The sequence below is a fragment of the Aethalodelphis obliquidens genome, unplaced genomic scaffold, assembly GCF_003676395.1.
Source record: "Aethalodelphis obliquidens isolate GAN/ISIS:26980383/991018 unplaced genomic scaffold, ASM367639v1 scaffold51, whole genome shotgun sequence".
In the NCBI taxonomy this organism is placed as follows: Eukaryota; Metazoa; Chordata; class Mammalia; order Artiodactyla; family Delphinidae; genus Aethalodelphis; species Aethalodelphis obliquidens.
This window is the reverse complement of record NW_020837995.1, coordinates 1,008,534-1,022,275: the sequence shown is the minus strand read 5'-3', so window position 1 is coordinate 1,022,275 and position 13,742 is coordinate 1,008,534. Positions and strand designations below refer to the sequence as shown.

General features: G+C 51.4%; 2 protein-coding genes across 2 annotated transcripts; one reads left to right on the top strand and one right to left on the bottom strand.

Annotated features, from left to right (window-relative positions):
• Positions 1 to 761: 761 nt before the first annotated feature.
• NOP10 (NOP10 ribonucleoprotein) lies at positions 762 to 1,581 on the bottom strand. Its single transcript, XM_027083773.1, has 2 exons — positions 1,453 to 1,581; positions 762 to 1,152 (listed from the first exon to the last, which is right to left on the bottom strand). The coding sequence occupies exons 1-2, from the start codon at positions 1,504 to 1,506 to the stop codon at positions 1,012 to 1,014; spliced, it is 195 nt and encodes a 64-aa protein (XP_026939574.1). The 5' UTR covers positions 1,507 to 1,581; the 3' UTR covers positions 762 to 1,011.
• Positions 1,582 to 3,560: 1,979 nt separating this feature from the next.
• Positions 3,561 to 13,661, top strand: NUTM1 (NUT midline carcinoma family member 1). The gene is made up of 7 exons (XM_027084242.1): positions 3,561 to 3,591; positions 5,587 to 6,295; positions 8,342 to 8,470; positions 9,590 to 9,729; positions 10,218 to 10,504; positions 10,788 to 10,901; positions 11,251 to 13,661. The coding sequence occupies exons 1-7, from the start codon at positions 3,576 to 3,578 to the stop codon at positions 13,225 to 13,227; spliced, it is 3,372 nt and encodes a 1,123-aa protein (XP_026940043.1). The 5' UTR covers positions 3,561 to 3,575; the 3' UTR covers positions 13,228 to 13,661.
• Positions 13,662 to 13,742: the final 81 nt, after the last annotated feature.

Here is a 13,742-nt window from a genome sequence, read left to right as displayed (position 1 = left end):
GCCCCATAATAGAAGCTCAAGTCCTAAGAAATCTTCCAGGATTTAAAAAAAAAAAAAAAAATTAACCCCCAAGAGTAGCTTGAAAAACAACAAAAATCCCTGCTCGAATCTCTCATACCTCATCTTCTAAATTAAAATCCATGTAGAGTTCCACATACCAGCTAGCTACCAGAAAGAATATAAAGTTAGGTGTATGTAAGAAGAGAGAACTAAAAGCCTGGGAATATTTCCAGAGGGGCGGTAAATAAAGGCATTCCTATTCACAACGGTTGGACAAACACTGTAGGTACATTAAGCTCCACCACTGAACCCTATCAATATTAGAGTTAGAAGAGCAATTAGAAATGATGAGAAAAATGGAACTAAACAGGTTGACTTTCTCAAAGGTATACAGAGAGGGGAGAATCCTGGTCTCCTGGCTTCCAATTCAATGCCTTTTCTCTACAATATAGCTGCTGTTATTTTTCAAGCAACTCTTCCATTTTCAGTCAGATGTCATTTCAACGGACAAAAAAATTACTTAAGTGAGCACACGGGTATTTTTCAGTGGATGCTGACAGCTGCACAGGAGTCTTTCTCAAGGTCTCTTCCCCATCCCCAGCACGCTTCTAAGACTCAAAGCACAGCACTGCTCCTGCTACAGAAGCTACCAAAGTTTCTCTTCCAAGTGGTCTTTTGTACCCCTGGGGCACTCTTCCCTCTCATCTCCCTCGTTTTCGTTTTTAAACCACTCCTTTCTTCCCACAACATACAAAATAAGAGCTCTTTCAAATCATTTTAATAACCTGGCAGTGATTCAAAGTATGCAAAGAAGATTCAAATATCTTCCCTTTAAAGGTGATGCTACCATGATGGCCTCACCACAAGCATGATCAAAGGCAAGGATGAGACCGGATGCAAGGAGCAAGGGTCGTAGCAAGACTTCAAGGCTCACAGATGGAAGAGCTTGGTTTCAGAAAGTCTCCTGAGAGCTAGCAGGCGGCAGAAGAGACGTGAAATTTCAAGAGATCCTCAGAGGACGGGGCGCGGTTGCTGGGTCATGAGCACCTTGAACCGTTTCTTGATGGTGACTCGGTGTCGAGAGTATTTGTCGTCTGGGGAGAACCGAGCAGGGTGGGCCGAGCAGGTCTGCTGTCCCATGGGGTCAAGCTTCTGCTCGAGGAGGAAAGACAGAACATAATCTCAGTACTGGAGTCGTGGGAAAACCCAATCACTGGCGTCGTGAGGGAAATGGAGGCTGGGATGGGGAGGAGGCCGCGCGAAAAGGGTAAACATGAAGACAGGAGCCGCGACTGCTCAGATCAAGAAGCCACACACTCCTGCCTCTACCACGCCAGGCTTCTGGGCTTTCCGGTCCCCCCACCCACCTCGGCAACTGACGGGCTCGTCTCGACCGTTCCTCCCAACGACATTTCTCGCCATGTCCATATACAACCTGTTTCCTCCTCTCACCTTCAGCGTGTAGACCCGGTCTCCTTGCTCGTTGAGGTAATACTGGAGAAACATGACCACACAGAAGCGTGGGCTTCTCAGTCTGCAGCGCCTCTTAACTGAAGGCCTCACGTGTCAATTTCCTTCCGGGATAGCCGGGAAGTCTCGCTCTCAAAGCGCGCCGGGAAATGTAGTCCAGTTTATGCCTTTCTCCAGCAGGCCAGAATGGGGGCGCACTAGCGCAGGACTTGGCCCGTTGCAACCCAGTCGCAACCTTGCGGGCGGGCGTTCTAAGACACGTGGAGTGTGCCCACTGTGTGCCAGACTCTTCTAGGCATTGGAGGGGGGTGGGGATGGACACAGATTGAACATTAATGAATAGAATCCTGTCTTTATCTCAAAATTCACACCCATTTCAGAGGCAATGGGTTTCTAGCACCTGGAGAAACCAGGACTCCGGGATCCAGAGCCCCTTTTACCTCAGGGAAGAAAGAAGGTTTTCATCCCTCCCCGTTTTTACATCCGGTTCCCTCGCCCTATTTCAAAGTATTGGCGGCAAAGAGTGCATGATGGGTATTCAATATTCTGTACGAAGAAAGCGTGAAGTTATTTTATGAAACTCGTGAAGTATGTTTTAGTGGTCGACCCAGGATTCAAACTCAGGTCTCTACCACAAATTCAACGTTCTTTCTTATAGTGGTGAGTAGCTAATAATAGCATAATAAGATGCACCTCCTAGAGGTATTGCGAATTTTTAAAAGAACGTACAATTTCTCCTTATAGGACTCTAGTTTAAAGAAATGAAAATTGGAACCCAGATATCATTAGAAAGGTGATCATTGCCGTACTATTTATAACGGCAAAAACATTGTAACATATATTAATTTTATTAACAGAAAAACCGGAAAGCTGTTTTTTTTTTTTAAGAGTATAGCTTCTGTTTACTTGTAGTTGCATAAAATACGTCTGCAAGGATTCAGAAGAAATTTGGTTTCCTCTGGGATAAAGAACTCGGTTCCAGAGGAAAGGAGTGGAGGGAGACTTGCTGTGTATGCCATTTTGCATAGTTTGACTTTTTAACCGTGCTGATGTATTAGTACCCGTTTAAAAAATTAAAATTATTGGGCTTCCCTGGTGGCGCAGTGGTTGAGAGTCCGCCTGCCAATGCAGGGGACACGGGTTCGTGCCCCGGTCTGGGAAGATCCCACATGCCGCGGAGCGGCTGGGCACGTGAGCCATGGCCGCTGAGCCTGCGCGTCCGGAGCCTGTGCTCCGCAACGGGAGAAGCCACAACAGTGAGAGGCCCAAGTAACGCAAAAAAAAAAAAAAAGAAAGAAAGAAAAAAAATATTTAACAAAAATTTAAAACAACAAAAATAATTTAACAGATGAAAAGAAGGACATTTTGGTCTTGAAATTTTAGGCTGAATGGCAGTTTTTGATAAAGTGGGGGAGGCTTTTCAGTCAAGGGTAAGGCTAAGCCTTCTATGGACTGCAGAGCTGCTGGTAGTGGTTTATTTGGAAACTGCAGGATAGCTTTCCAAGGAAATGATATGCATACAGTAATTCAACACCCTTGATCTTCTGAGACAACCCTAATTTCAAGCATTCTGTTCCCTTGATCCTTAAATATACAGACTAGGTACTCTGAATTTGGTTTAGAAAATACAGCCAACATTGAATTGTCAAGAGTTCGCCACAACCTGCTATTAATAGGAAGTCAGGTACCAGAACTGGGTGTAATTGAAAGGCACAAAACTAGATATATTGGTAAAGAATTGTATAGGGAACAGGGATGTAAAACTATGCGGTTGGGAATCTGAGAAAGAATTTGCAAGTTGTCCTAAAGAGATACACAACAATTGGGTTGCCATACTCCGGTTTGGAGGGAATTCCTGGTTACTGCCTACATACCAGAGCCCTTCATGGAATATCTCCCTAACCTCACCCTATACTCCCCCTCCCCTCCCCCACTGCAGAATGCCTTGAGTCCTAGATTCTAGTTCTGTTTTGATCTGATCTTTACCCTCCCTTCCTTGGATCCTTGTGTATCTACTGGAGCCAGGTTACTCTCTGGGTCCTGTACCTGCCTGTCTCATTCTGGAGGCTTCCAGACAGCCGCGGTTAGTGCCCAAACCTGAGAGGATGTCTTCCGATGGAGGTGAGTCTGCAGGTGGGGGGAAGGTCCCTGCCACCTGCTCCCCCCTTGGAGATTCAAAACTTGACACTTTACGTGGGGACCAGCTCTCTGGGCTGACCTCGAGGGATGTGAGAACACTAGACCCCGTCAAAGGCATCACACTTGGGGAGGCTGGGGAAGGAGATCGTGCCATTAAGACTATGGGTTGGGGAAGGAAGAGGGCCCCCTGGGTGGCAGATCAAAGTGCCTCCGAGGAAAGTGCTGAGTAGAGAGAAGGGATGGTAGTTAGCAACTTACTTCTCTGGAAGAGGGATTCCTTCAACATGTGTTTGTGTGGCACGGGCAGGGGTGTGTGTTACGAGGGACACAGAGGGTTTCAAAGGGAAGACCCAAGTTCTGGTGTCTTCTTTAGGCAATTGGAGGCTGCTCTAGAATTTTGCCCTGAGAGAACTGAGCTGGGGCTGCTCTCGCTCTTATCGGGTGGGGGCGAGTGGAAGCCTTTGCTAGAAAACTGTTCAGTGGGGTCATCTGTTGCCAAGTCTGTAGAGAAATGTCCTCTCGGAAGCTAGACCAGAAGGTGCTGTAAGTGCCTCTGCTTAGAGCCTCTTGGCTCCTTGCAGCCCCAGCGAGGGCTTCTCTTCTAGTTCAGGGAGCAGTTTTCCTTGCTTTCCCAGGGCCAGGGGAAGTGGGTCACTCCAGCAGGGATGAGAACTGGGGCTTCCCTGAGATGCTGTGTCTTTCTACCTTTTGTGGAACTCAGGCCTTCAGACCCATTTCACTGTGTTCCATACTTCGGGGAGTATTCCTGGCCCTCTGCTCTGTGGTTGAGGTGAAGGGTTTGCTCGTATTCCATGTCTCCTTCATGATCAGGAAGCAGCGGAAGCTGAATGTTGTTAGTTTACCAGTGGAATATTCTTTATAAGAGGGGGAGGAGAGTAGCATGAAATTAGGCAGATGATCTTCTGCTACTATTATTAAAAGTCCTGGGCTTCCCTGGTGGCGCAGTGGTTGAGAATCTGCCTGCTAATGCAGGGTACACGGGTTCGAGCCCTGGTCTGGGAGGATCTCACATGCCGCGGAGCGGCTAGGCCCATGAGCCACAACTACTGAGCCTGCGCTTCAGGAGCCTGTGCTCCGCAACAAGAGAGGCCGCGATAGTGAGAGGCCCACGCACCGCGATGAAGAGTGGCCCCCGCTTGCCACAACTAGAGAAAGCCCTGGCACAGAAATGAAGACCCAACACAGCAAAAATAAATAAATTAATTAATTAATAAACTCCTACCCCCAACATCTTAAAAAATAAAAAAAACATAAAAAAATAAAGTCCTAGGAGATACACATCCTGATTAATTAAGTACACATTTTATGTATTTATCCCTGGTGTCTTTGACTAGAGTCCACATAGCCCCTGAACTGTGTTTCAGACTTCATTGTCAGTGCCTTGTTCAAAAGTGGACCCTAAATTTCTGATATTAGGTGTTCCAAGCAGAAGGATCACAGATAACGTTTTAATAGGTCCCGCATCTCCTTAAAGCTCTGGAAACCTCCTCCCCACACCGCCTTCCCCTTACCCATTTCCTGGCTCTTATCTCTAGTCATTCCTGGCTGTTATGTAACAAAATTCCTGGGAACAAAACATCTAATGCACACACACCCCCTTCCTGGGAACAGTGCTTCTGCGTCTGGTGGCAGGGACCACAGAGCAGCTGAGAGCAGAATCCAGGTGGTGTGAGGGTGTTTGGAATGTACCCGTATGCTGGGTGACATGTGTTATGAGGTATGAACTCGTAGGCCTAAGGGTCCTTGCAGCTTGCTTCCCTAGCGCACTAATTCTCAGCAGGGAGTAAGGGACATCAGAAATACTTGGGGGACATTTGCAAACTATACATGTCCCCCCTCCCTCACCTGTTGAGAATCAGGGCTCTGATTCTTCAGGGACTAGAGTGGAACTCAGATGACCTAGCTTCTGGTCTCCTCTTCTCCTTCTCCAGCCCCTCGTTTTCTTTGTCTCTGCAGCGTCGCCATTGCCAGGACACGACATGACCCTGAAACCTGGCGCTGCCCTGTCTCCTTTCACTGCACTTCCCTTCCCACAGCCTGGTCCTGGCCCATCAGACCAACCACCCTGGGGGCCGCCCTTGCAGCACCCCATGCCTTCAGCACTCTCTGCAGGCAACCCTCTGGTGCTCTCTGCTTTCCCCAGCCCATTGTTGGTGACAGGGGATGGGGGCCCTGGCCCCAGTGGAGCTGGAGCTGGCAAGGTCACTGTCAAAGTCAAGACAGAAGGAGGGCCAGCTGAGCCCTCCCAAACTCAGAACTTTATCCTTACTCAGGCCGCCCTCGACAGGACTGCCTCAGGCGCTCCCTTCGGGGGCCCTGAGAGTCCTGCCCCCGGATTCCTGACAGCCTCTAATGTGAAGACCCTTCTGCCCCCGAAGGCAGTTGGGGTGAGCCAGGAGGGCCTCCCAGGCCTTCCTACTCAGGCTCCATTACCAGCTGCCCAACTGGCCCCCATCGTGCCCCCGGAAAAGGCTTCGCCAGGGCCGCATGGGGCAACTGGGCAAGGAGGTCCTGCGGCTGCCCAATCCAAGCCCTCACTGGATGACCTCTCTTATACCTCCAAGGGTGTTTATGAGAATTTCCAATGCTGGCGGCGCTACAGAGCATTGGCAAGGAGGCACTTATCCCAAAGTCCTGATGCAGAGGCCCTTTCCTGCTTTCTTATGTAAGTGGAGAGACCTGAGATTCATTATTCTAGAAGCTTTTAAATAAGGAGGATTTGGGGATGGACAAAAGAGGTTAGGCTAGTTAGGAATACTTGAGGGCAGGTGATGAGGGTGCTGGAGATGCTATGATAATAAAAATAATAACGACGAGGGCCACAACCATAACAAGCCTCTTTACCCACGTGCCAGATGATAACGAGCTTTCAGGTGTCTCCTCTCAAGTGATCTTCACAACCCTGTGAGTTCAGGCAGGCATTTTTATGGTCATCCTCATTTACGGATGAGAAGACTGCAGCTCAGAGCAGTGATTGGAACTCGGGTCTCTGATACCGAGTGCCAGGGCCCTCCCGTTCTATTTTACTACCTTTTGGCGTGGAGTTGAGCTGTCCAAACCGGCCAGGATGAGGAGCGCTGGGAGGGGAGGATGGTGCGCGGCCTGGCTGAGGAGCTTGTGTGCCACCCTCTCTACCGCCCCACGTTTTTTTGTTTTTGTTGTTTTGGCCACGCTTCGCGGCTTGCGGGATCTTATTTTCTCAACCAGGGATCGAACCCGGGCCCATGGCAGTGAAAGCACCGAGTCCTAACCACTGGACCGCCAGAGAATCCCCCACACTGCCCCCTGTTTTATTCAGGAGAATTCAAGTTGAAATAGGGAGACGGTAGAGCTCGCTTAGTGGTCGAGGACCAAGGCCCCACCACTCACTAGATTTGTCATCCTGGGCCCTGGCATTTACTCTCTTTGCCCTCAGTTTGCTCATCTAGAAAGGGGATGATTATACCCACCTCAGAGCGCTGCTGAAAAGATGAAATGAGTTAATGTATGTGAAATGCTCAGCAGAGCGCCTGGCACAGAGAGTGCTTCATTAAGTGGTAGCTGCTATTGTTATCATTAAAAGGCAATCTAGAAGAGGAGAAGAACTCACAAAGGGCCAAAATGTCTGTGTGAGCGGATGCTTGGCCTGGGAGCCCAGGGTCATAGGCTGTTATGTTTATGAAGCAAAGTCATTGACCATCTGGGGAATTTTCTTCCCACCAAGACCCTCCGTCTCTCTCAACTGCACTGTACTCTCAGCATTTTGTGTAAACCACCATATAACGCATGCCACATCTTACTGGACTTAAAAAAAAAACCAACTGTACCTGTTGTTCCTCCAGTGGCTGAACCCCTAAAGGAATCCCCCCTTCCATCCTGACTCTGGAGTGAATAAATCGAAAGGCTCCCCCAAAGTCCTTGGTGTAGATCACCGTACCGACTTCCCGCTTTCTGCAGACGGCTCTGGGTTCTCTCTTGGAGGCTGGCAGGCTGAATTGCTAACTCCTGGCCTATTTCTGTTCTCCACGTTCAGGGGCTCTGGGCAGGGTCTCCCCCAAAGTGCAGTCCAGACCCTCTGCCACAGTCACCCGGGAGGCTGGTAAGACGCTCAGAACTGGGATTCTGGGGCGCTGGCATCCATGGTTATAACAAGCTTCCCCAGGTGATTCTACACAATAATGATTGAGGACTCATGGGAAGTCAGAAAGGCAAAAATGCATCATAAAGAGCTCAAAGAGTATTGATATTTGCCTGTGACGGGTATCCCAGAGGCAAAAAAACACTTAAAAACCAACACATAAAAACACCACACAGCCTTTAATTAGATTCATTTGGGTTAGGGAGTGCCTTTTTAAAAATGTAAGAGCCATTGGGCAGGGTTCAGCCTACTTTACAATGAATCCCATTAATTGAGTAACATGAGCGCTTTCTTCCTCATGTTTTGTTGAGGACAGCACTGTGAGAATTCAGGGTAGTTGATTTTAAAGGGTGGAGAGACAAACAGTCTGATTTTGTGCGAGGTTTGTAAATTTCAGTGGGAAGAAAGGCCAGTGTGGTGAATGGATGGATGTGAGGTTGGGGGTCTGGGATCTAATCAGCAGTGGGATGTGACAGGGACTGTGGGGCATGTTTGATCTGATGAGGGGCCGGGGGTGTGCACTGAGGTGGGTGTCAGGGCAGGTGGGAGGGGGGGTACACTTGTAGACTGTGACTGACCCAATGGGGGTTTTAGCCCAGTGCTTCGTTCCCCGGCCCGGCGGAAGCTCACTATGACCATGGAGGAGGGACTGCCAAGGGCTGTGCAGGAGTGGGAACGTACCAGCAACTTTGACCGGATGATCTTTTATGAGATGGCAGAAAAGTGAGTCCCACCAACCCTCATCCTCCCCAGGGGGGCTGCGTGGCTGAGGGGTGGGAGCAGGTAAGAGAGGCTTGGGTCTGGGCTGTGGATGGTTACTATAAGGGATGCTGGAGGAGAGGTGTAGACTAGCATAGGGTCTCCTGGATCCTCACTGCTTCTTCCACCATCTTGACTCTTGAGCTTTTCTATCCTATCTCCTCTTGGAAGCTCTCCCTTCTCCAGACCTTGAGTTGTATAGGGGCCTTGATATTGAAGCTCTTAGGATGGGATTGGAGCCCGGTTGGTGTCAAAAGTCCATGCTGAAGGGAACCTAGCAATGAGGAGGTAAGCCCTACTAGGCAGGTTCTTTCCTGTCTCGCTGACCAGGTAGCAAGTGACTACTGATGCAGACCTTGGGGCCACCACTCCTCTGGAAAGAGTTTAGCCCGTCATCTTAGGGAGGGGCTGGTTCTTGAAGAGGTTTGTCAGGGCAAGGTCCTGGATGCCCAGAGTGGTCTTCTGGTTCATATCCCCCATTTCTCCATGATAATCTCCTCGGTTAAAAAAGTAACTCAGGAAAATGAACCCTTCCCTCCAAGCTTAACTATCACTTTCTCCCCCAAATCTGGACCCATACCTCCTAGATTTACCCTTCCAGGACCCCAGTCCCAGCCTCAGGACTCCTGGATCTCAGCGCTGCTTCTTGCTGGGAACCTGCCTTAAATTGCAACCCAGGCCCTGCTTTGGGATTTCAGGCATCCTTTATGGTTGTAGGCAGGGGCAGAGGAGGCCTTGAGGAGCGGCCCACGTGTGGGATCTTGCCAGGTTGTGGCATAGGCCTGACTGAATTCAACAAACCTGTATTAATCGCTGCTGTATACCCTCACCAATGCTGGGTGAGACAGCGTATGAAAAAGCCATGCATGGCTCTGTCCTGTGAAGCTTACAAGCTCTAGATTGTTTTCTTAACAAGCTTCCTAAGTGATGATTGTAGGTAGGGGGGCTATGTGGAGACCTTGTGAGTTTTCCCCAGAACTGTTATTCGGCCCTCTGTGAGTAGATACCCCGGGGTCTTGTGTCTGGGTTTCGAATGGATCTTGGTCTTCTCAGCACTGCCTGGGCCTTCGGCACCCTCTGCAGGTTCATGGAGTTTGAGGCCGCGGAGGAGATGCAGGTTCAGAACACACAGCTAATGAATGGGTCCCAGGGCGTGCCTCCTGAAGCCCCTCTGAAGCTTCATCCTCCAGGGACCCCAGCCCCCGAGGTTTGCCAGCAGGCAGGTAAGGCCGCCCAATTCCAACAGAAACCGTGGGCCAGAAGCTCAAAGGGAGGTGTGCAGAAACCAGTCACGGATCAGAGGAGGCATTGCCTGTGCTTCTACCAGTTTCCCTCCAGGCAGGGGCATTTGATGTTCCAAACAGGACATACATAGGAGACTGAGTTCTCAGGTTCCCTTTGTCCCAAACTAGGTATTGATCTTGGCTAAGTAAACCAACTACTCTCTCTCAGAGACTGTAATTGAGGCACATGGGGGCTGGATCAGGGGGCTCTTTGGAGTTTCAGGGGTTCTGAGATTCCTCATCCAGATTCTCTCTCAGACCCTCCAGCTCCTAAATATCCTCCCCTGGCTGGTACCGTGTGTCAGGTCTGCCTGCTCCAGTCTGGAACCGTCTCAACGTGCCCAGGTTGCCGTTACAAATGCGGGTGAGAGGCAGAAGCCGAGGCCTCGGTGCCGCTTCCCATTTCTCCTTCCTGCTTCACCCCTCAGTGTACATTCCCAAGAAGGCGGCCTCCAAGGCGCGGGGGCCCCGCCGGCGGCAGCGCAAGACCCAGAGGCCTCCGGCTCCTGAGGCACCCAAGGAGATCCCACCAGAGGCGGCGAAGGAGTACACCGACATCATGGAAGGGCTGCTGGCGAGCCACCTGGCCACCGAGGAGTCGGATGGAAAACAGGAAGAGGAGGAGCAGCAGCGGCAGGAGGAAGGGATGTATCCAGATGCGGATCTCCTGAGTTACATCGATGAGCTGTGTTCTCAGGAGGCCTTTGTCTCCAAGGTGGGCTGGCCCTGGGTGTCTGGTTTCTAGCAGATCCTGGGGTGGGAACTCCAGGGAATCAAAAATCTAGGGTTCTGCCCGAGGCAGTGGGCGACTCGACTGTCTTCCGTGCTGAGGAATATGTGTGCATGGGTGCACACACGTGGATGCGTGAAGCTGGTGTTTTCTAAAAGCCCAGGGAGAGGGTGGTGAGTAGGGAGGTGCATGGCTGCTTCTCTAGAGCCTCTTGGCTCCCGTTATCTCCTGTCAAGAACTCCCATCACTTTTCCTTCCATTTCCCCAGGTGGAGGCCGTCATTCACCCTCAATTTTTGGCAGATCTGCTGTCCCCAGAACAACAGAGGGATCCCTTGGCATTAACTGAGGAGCTGGAACAAGAAGGACTCGGTCTTGTCCAGGTAAACCTGGGAGGTAGAGACTATCAGAATGAGAGGCTCCCGTGGCTTTACCTAACCCTACACTGTCTTGGATGGTATGGCTCCTAGAGACAAACAGCTTCAGCAGTCAGCTTTGGGTGCAGAACAAGTAGGCAAGGGACCGTGGAAACGGGAAGCATAAGGGCTCAAAGCATGGGAATAAGACCCAAGAAGGTGGAAAAGAAGAGCTGTGGTTATCTGGCTTTGAGGCCGTTACTTAAGCCACTTGCTTGCGTTCCCTGCCCTGCCCAAGTATCATCTACCCAACACCCAGCCCTCCACCCCTTCTCACAACCACATATAGAACAATATCTGTCCATTCTCCTTCTAGCTGGTCCAGCAGCGACTCCTGCCCTTGGAAGAGGAGGAGGACGCAGAGGCACCTCCAAGCTGCAGTGGAGCTCTATTGGACTCGCGTCCTTCTGTTTCTGATGAGGATGAAGATGGGGCTGGGCGGCCTCGGCCCTCACCTGGGCTTTGGGTGGCTGGAAAGTCTGCTTCTCTGGGAAAGCGGGCAAGAGAAGTGCCTGCTGGGCAGGAGCAGGACTTAGATGGCCTGAGGGGGATGTGCAGGGATGGGAACACTCTGCCATCCCCCAGTGGCTGGGACCTGCAGCTAGAACTTGCAGCTCCACAGGGAACGCAAGGGCCCTTGCGTATAGAGAGAAGAGGGTCTGGGAAGGTTACAAACCAGATAGCCCCACTTCAGGATGGCCACCTGGGAGGCGCCGAGTCCCCCGGGTGCTCCCTGGTGGGTGACAGGACTTCCGAGGCTCTGCCCCTTTGCTGGCAGGAAGGCCCCCAGTTCGAGATAGTTCTCAGTTTGGATGCTGGACTTGCAGAGCTGGCTCCTCTGCAAGGACAGGGGTCAGAAAAGCAGGCCCTGGGGCTGCAGACTGAACGACAGATAGGGGGTCTTGGAGTGGCTACCCAGGAGACGGAGCCATTGGCAGTGCCCCAGGAAGGCTCTTCAGGGGCCATGTGGGGAGATGACAGAGGTCCTCCCACGGTTCAGAGTTACGACCAGAACCCTTCCCCTAGAGCAGGTGGGGATAGGGGCGGGGACGGGGCCTCCCTCAGTCCGGGAGTTTGGCTCAGCAGTGAGATGGATGCCGTAGGCTTGGAGATGCCCTTACAGATCGAGGAGGTCATAGAGAACTTCCATGATTGGGAATGTGTCACTGAGCACCAGCAGGGCGGCCAGGCATTGGGCTCCAGAAGCAACATTTCTCTGGGTCCTGGAGAAAACACAGCACCTGGGGATGTGGGAAGCAGCATAGTTAGCTGTGCAGGCACAGATGCCACAGCTGCCCTAGAAAAGAGAAACTACTGCAGCTCGTCAGGACCTCTGAGGGCCAACAGCCCGGCCTCAAGCCTTAAAGAAAATAGAGAGCAGAGCCCTGAGACTCTATGGGATCCCAAGCATCTGTGGGTTGAAGGTTGCCCCCCGTTGCTAGAAAGCAGAATTGGTGCCTCTACACTGGGGGCTTCTGAAGAAACCCTCCTGCCTGCAAATCAAGGCAACATCCTTATCCTGGGGACCCGGGATACCTCCTCCTTCCCTGAGGCCAGCCCAGAGGCAGGGAGCGGAGGCAATTCCACTTCTCCCCTGGTGGAAGCCACAGATCAGGTCAACATACTAGATGTTAGGGATGCCGGTGGCCTCCAGCTAGGGGTCAGTAAGGATACCTGCCCACTAAGTTTTAATTCTTATGACCCCCAAGGAGAAGGCAGGGAGGATACTGATTTATCTGAGCCTAAAGACCTTGCTCCCTTACCAGGAGATCCAGAGTCTTACGCACATGGGACGCCCAAATCAACGGCTCCCCACCAGGGCCTTAGAAGCACTTCCCCTAGATTAGTTCCGAGAGAAGCCTCTCCTGTCAAAGAAACATGCAGCTCAGCAGATGGGGCCAAAGGCGAGGAGTGGGGGGACGAGGAGGACGAGGAATTCTCCAACTTTGCCCACCTCTTGGCCTCTAAGCTTAGCCTCTCATCAAGGGGGCCTCCCCTCAGTTTTCGCCCTGCCTCAGGCCTGTTCTCCTCAGGGGGTCGGGGGGCCCAGAGAGCATCCCACTCCCTCGTTGCTGAGGCAAGAGGCCTCAGCCAGCCTCCGTATCCTGTTGCCAAGTCTGGGAAGCGAGCTCTAGTTGGAGGCCCAGCCCCTGCTGAAAAGAGGCCCTTCCAGGGAGCTGAACTTGGGGCACCTGGGAAGAAACCCCTGCCTCTGGGAGTGGTTCGGCCTCGTAAAAGAAGGCGTGATGGTTTCCTCACAGGCAGGAGGAAGAAACGATGTCGTACCCAGTAGGGGGCAGCGGGACCATCCTGTCCCACCTGCCAGTCCCTGCAGCTGGGGGGCCCAGAGTAGATCTCACCCTGGGGACACACCAACTGTTGTTCTCAGCCCTAAGTTGTTTTGTTCTGCAAAAGTGGCAAGCGTGGGAAAGGGCTAGGCTAGAGGTGGTCCCCTTGGTGAGAGGTTGGGGGTAGTACCTTTGGAAGTTGTATGGGGAAAAAAAAAAAATAAAGATTTTGTTGTTGGAAAATGCTTTCAGTGTGCCCCTTTGTATCATGTCTTTGCTCTAGATGTGGTAAGATGCTGAAAAGAAGAAAGGAGGTGAGGGCGGCCTCGGATTTGATGGGTCCAGGTGACTTTCCAGCCTCATCTAGGCCCTCTGATAAGCCCTGGCGCTGAGGGTCCCCCATGATTACTTTATTCCTCCCTCATCAGAAGCCTGGATGTGGTGTTCGGAGGGCTTCTCTGGATATCCTACCAGTATCTGTTTCTCTTTAAAAGTCCATAGATGGAAAAGCCCTTCTTTT

Bases quoted from the DNA above. Each gene is read 5' to 3' on its own strand.
- NOP10 (XM_027083773.1), bottom strand. From the start codon at position 1,506: ATGTTTCTCCAGTATTACCTCAACGAGCAAGGAGACCGGGTCTACACG. The intron at 1,153-1,452 runs GTGAGAGGAGGA...CTCCTCGAGCAG, and splicing joins ACCGGGTCTACACGCTGAAG to AAGCTTGACCCCATGGGACA.
- NUTM1 (XM_027084242.1), top strand. The intron at 6,296-8,341 runs GTAAGTGGAGAG...TGGGGGTTTTAG, and splicing joins GCCCTTTCCTGCTTTCTTAT to CCCAGTGCTTCGTTCCCCGG. The intron at 9,730-10,217 runs GTAAGGCCGCCC...TTCACCCCTCAG, and splicing joins CGAGGTTTGCCAGCAGGCAG to TGTACATTCCCAAGAAGGCG.